The 4,255-nt window shown below is 41.2% G+C and overlaps 1 protein-coding gene across 1 annotated transcript; it reads right to left on the reverse strand.

Annotated features, from left to right (window-relative positions):
- Window positions 1-272: 272 nt before the first annotated feature.
- Window positions 273-4,002, reverse strand: LOC108792397 (vomeronasal type-2 receptor 26-like). Its single transcript, XM_018563165.1, has 3 exons — window positions 3,995-4,002; window positions 1,404-1,513; window positions 273-1,174 (listed from the first exon to the last, which is right to left on the reverse strand). Exons 1-3 carry the CDS (start codon window positions 4,000-4,002, stop codon window positions 273-275), a joined length of 1,020 nt encoding a protein of 339 aa, XP_018418667.1.
- Window positions 4,003-4,255: the final 253 nt, after the last annotated feature.

Raw genomic sequence — 4,255 nt, forward strand, 5'->3', positions numbered from 1 at the left:
AAGGAGGCACATAAAGATCTTGGTGGTAAAATTCCAGACATATATTTTCGGTGTTAAACTCAATAGTTTCTACATGAAGTTAAAATATTTTTAGTACACTGGCTGTTTGATGTAGAGCAAGAGTGGCTATATATAATGAAAGCAGGGGAGGTATGGAAAGCTTTGCCTGGGGTGGGGGGGCTAACTGAACCAGCTATCCCTTTCATAGTTAGGTACCATTGTACCATACTCGGGGCCACTAGACAAATATGCAGTATAAAACAATTTGGTTATTAGTGAGCATTCCTTAACAAAACATTTTTTGTATTTAAATCTGGTCTTATCAGAATAATATAACATTTTGGAAAAAATATGCAGGCAAGGATTCCTTCATTCGAAGAAATGATAGCAAATATCTCTACAAGCACAGTGTTCTTCCCTGTAACGCTCATATAAGCCGGGATAAAAGCGATCCAGACGCTGCAGAACACCAGCATGCTGAAGGTGATGTATTTGGCCTCATTAAAACTATCTGGTAAATTTCTGACCAGGAAAGCCACAATGAAACTCACAGCTGCTAGAAGCCCCATGTAGCCCAAGAATATTGAAAATGCCACCATAGAACCTTCATTACACTGAATGATAATTTTTTCTAGACATAAGTGGGTATTCATTTCTGGAAAAGGAGGGGAAATGCATAACCATATGAAGCAAATTAGGACCTGAATAAATGAAAAAATAAAGACAACGCAGTGGATACATTTTGCTTGAATACATTTCCTCCAGCAACTTCCAGGTTTGACGGCTTTGAAGGCTAGATAGACCATAATAGTCTTGGTCAAAATACAGGACATAGTCAGTGAGCAGATGATACCATATGAGGTGTGGCGCAGCAGGCAGGTGACATGTACTGGGCGGCCAATGAACAAAAGTACACTGAGGAAGTTTAACATGATGGAGACTAGTATGAGGAAGCACAGGCTTTGATTATTAGCTTTGACAACTGGGGTGTCTCGGTATACGATGAAGATAACCAAGATGATCGATGTTTTAACAAAATGTATTATGGAAATGACGGAGACAACAATTGCTATTACATCATTGCCATAGGAGAGAAAATCAGTAGGTTTTGGAGCACACTGGTTCTTATCGTTAGGCCACTGGTCTTCTGCGCACTTTATGCACGATCCTTTGTCTACAACAAAAAAAGTTGAATAAAACATCTGTTAATTCTTTCTGAAAAGAAAATCATCAATAGAAAATAAATGAGGTTGATTTATTAAAGTAGCTGAGTCTGCTCAGCAAATTGATTGTTCACTTAGCAATTTAAATGTTAGTATATATGGTGATCCTATGTTTGCTTTTAATACAAAATGATGTGCTTAAAGAGATAGACACACATATGCACTTAGGAGGAGTTTCACCTGTCTCATTAGATATTTCTCCATTTGAGCACTGAACACAGTCAAAGCAGCAATGATGAATTCCTTTTATCGCTGTTCTTCTGTAACCTTTAGGGCATTCTTCAGAACACCTAGAAACGACAAAACATGGATGGAATAAGAAAATATTATAACACATCTGAGGTTTTTACAGTTCTTGCCAGAACAACAGATACAAATATTTTAATGGGGTTCCGTGTTTAAGTGACAACTCTCTAAGAGGGAAAATACCTTCATTTTGTAGAGGAATCAGGTAACTTACAATCTTCTGACAATATTAACTGATACCTGAGTTTGAATATATAAATATCAATCTCCTATTAAGTTGGGCTAGTTTTAAGGATACCTTCTATATATGCCCTGATAAAGGGTGAACGTCTGAACACCTAAAACATATTGGCTCTCTTTTTCTACCAAATATTTAATTACATTTTTTTCAGAACTCCACAATCTTTGTTGTGGTGCATTATTGCTTTCTACAAATTTGGACTTTCTTCAGGGATTTCATCTTGTTGGGGGTACTCATCAAAGTGAGTCAGCTTAATTAATAAAATCATTCACAACATTGGATATCAAAAATGGAGATCTAGTGCCTCTTATGCATGTATCTACAGTATGTTTTATTTCTGTCTGTGTACCCGCTGGCAATGTTTATCACTCTGCTTGTCTACTAAACAAGAATGATGTATACACACACTACTTACAGTTACAGGAAAACAATAAAAGGCATAAAGGGTGCCATAAATTTGTATACATACACACATGCATATTCTATCTATCAATTCCAAGGAAATAGACATTGGCAATTGTCTGTATACAATAGGGATACATTAAAAGTCACTTAGCTCTAAAAGGAGAACTATGAGGCAAGTGAAAATCACTCAGCCTCATAGTTCGAGCCGACGCGTGACAATGAAACTGTCACACGTCGGCTCAATAGATCAGGAAGTGAGCGAACCTATACCGTCGCTCGCTCACTTCTCGATCCTGTGCCTGCAGAGAGCCGTGACTGTCACTCACGGCTCCCTGCAAGGATCCACCCTCCCCTGTCCGATCCTCCAGCGCTGACTGGCGGAACGGATGGGGAGGGGACGGGTATTCTAGATAGGCAGAGCCAGCTGTCACTCACGCAGCTGGGTGGATCCAGACAGTATTGTCGGGATCCGTCCCGGCTGCGGCGTCTAAGTATACTATACTGAGCTTTGGGTGACAGGAGGACGTTAGTTTGTGTACTCCCGTTACCCTTAAGAGAACTATGGAGGAAAAGCACTGACCCCATAGTTCTCCTTTAAGTTATAGCTGGTCCATGATTTCCTTAGTGAACAGGCATTACATGTTTCAGGAAAATGGGTCCTTGATTTTGGCAGTCTCTCTCTTCCTCTTGTAGTGCAGCTTTTAGTACAGGCCTTTTATTTGGAAAGTTTGTAGCCCTTCACACTTTGTCCCTACATCAATTTCTATGAAGAAAGCACTTCTGCCTTCATACTCTAGATTTCAGCACAGTACCATAGATACCATAGATCAGCCATGTCAAACTATTGTTGATTCTTATTGACACAGCTGCTATAAAGCTTGGGTTCATAACTCTTCTAAACAATGGGAGCCTTGACACCCTGGGCCTACAGGAAGGAAGAAAAGCTGCACTGGACCCATGAACAGTAGGGTTGCTACCCGTCCGATTTTTACCTGGACAGTCCAGTTTTGTAATCTTGTGTCTGGGTGTCTGGCGGGCACTCAAACACAAGACACTCAGTGCTGACACCGGCAATTTAACATTTCTGACAGATGCGGCTGTTAAGGTCCCTGGCAATCGACAACTCGGGCAGGTGGATCTGCCTGAAAACCACCTGAGAGGGCGCACAGCCCACCTGAGAGGGCGCACAGCCCACCTGAGTGTGAGCACAGCCCATCCTGGGAGCCGCATAGCCCACCTGAGAGCCACACAGCCCATCTGAGACCCCGCACAGGCCAGCTGACACCCCACACAGGCCATCAGGCCACCTGGAGACATCAGAGCACCAACCCAGAACAACACAGAGTATGTAGCTTCATATTATTTTATATAGCTGTATAATATATTGCTGTAGTCCTCTAGAGGCGGTCTCCTTACTCCCTTCCCTGGCTGTCTCTTCTTGCACTTTCTCCTGGATGCCTCTCCTCACTTTCTCTATATTCTCCCCAAAAAATTTCAGTGCATGGCGATAGGGTGTCCGGGTTTCACTTGGAGAAAAGGTGGCAACCCTACTGAACGGGTGGGTCTGTGAGGACAATGCTAGAGAGGAGGCAATTGAATCAGAATATTTATTCTGTGCCCAAGCTGGAGTGAGGCTTAAAACCTGACAGTGTATAAGCTTTATACATTATAGACTGCTCTGACCATGTGTTGTTCCAGACCAGTGAATCACTAGTCATAGACATCAGAATAGCAACCCTTCATCCTGCACCAATAAAATCCAAGTTAGTGATAGTAGACTCCATATTGCATTCAACACAGGTTGATCAGTACACTTATCCACCGTGCCTATAAAAACCTCCCCTTTAAGTATTTTAATTACTTTTAGTAACACACTTACCACTCCATATTTCCAGTAGAATGCACCTTGGTTGACTACGAGTGCCTCTTGTTCTTGCAATGATGCATTAAAAACCGCAAAACGTTTAATTTGTAATCTATTATTAATTAGAACCATATAACTATATATGTTGTAAAAAGTAGCCATGTCTCCTCTCTCATTAAAATACACTTGTTCCCCCACTGGATCTTGGAAATGAACTCTTTGTAGAAAGTACTGAAATAATACACAATTGAAAACTGAGCTTAGGGCTACAGAGTA

Source organism: Nanorana parkeri, unplaced genomic scaffold, assembly GCF_000935625.1.
Source record: "Nanorana parkeri isolate BGI_ZX_2015 unplaced genomic scaffold, ASM93562v1 scaffold637, whole genome shotgun sequence".
Classification (NCBI taxonomy): domain Eukaryota; kingdom Metazoa; phylum Chordata; class Amphibia; order Anura; family Dicroglossidae; genus Nanorana; species Nanorana parkeri.

Bases quoted from the DNA above. Each gene is read 5' to 3' on its own strand.
- LOC108792397 (XM_018563165.1), bottom strand. The intron at 1,175-1,403 runs GTGAAACTCCTC...TTTTTGTTGTAG, and splicing joins AGAAATATCTAATGAGACAG to ACAAAGGATCGTGCATAAAG.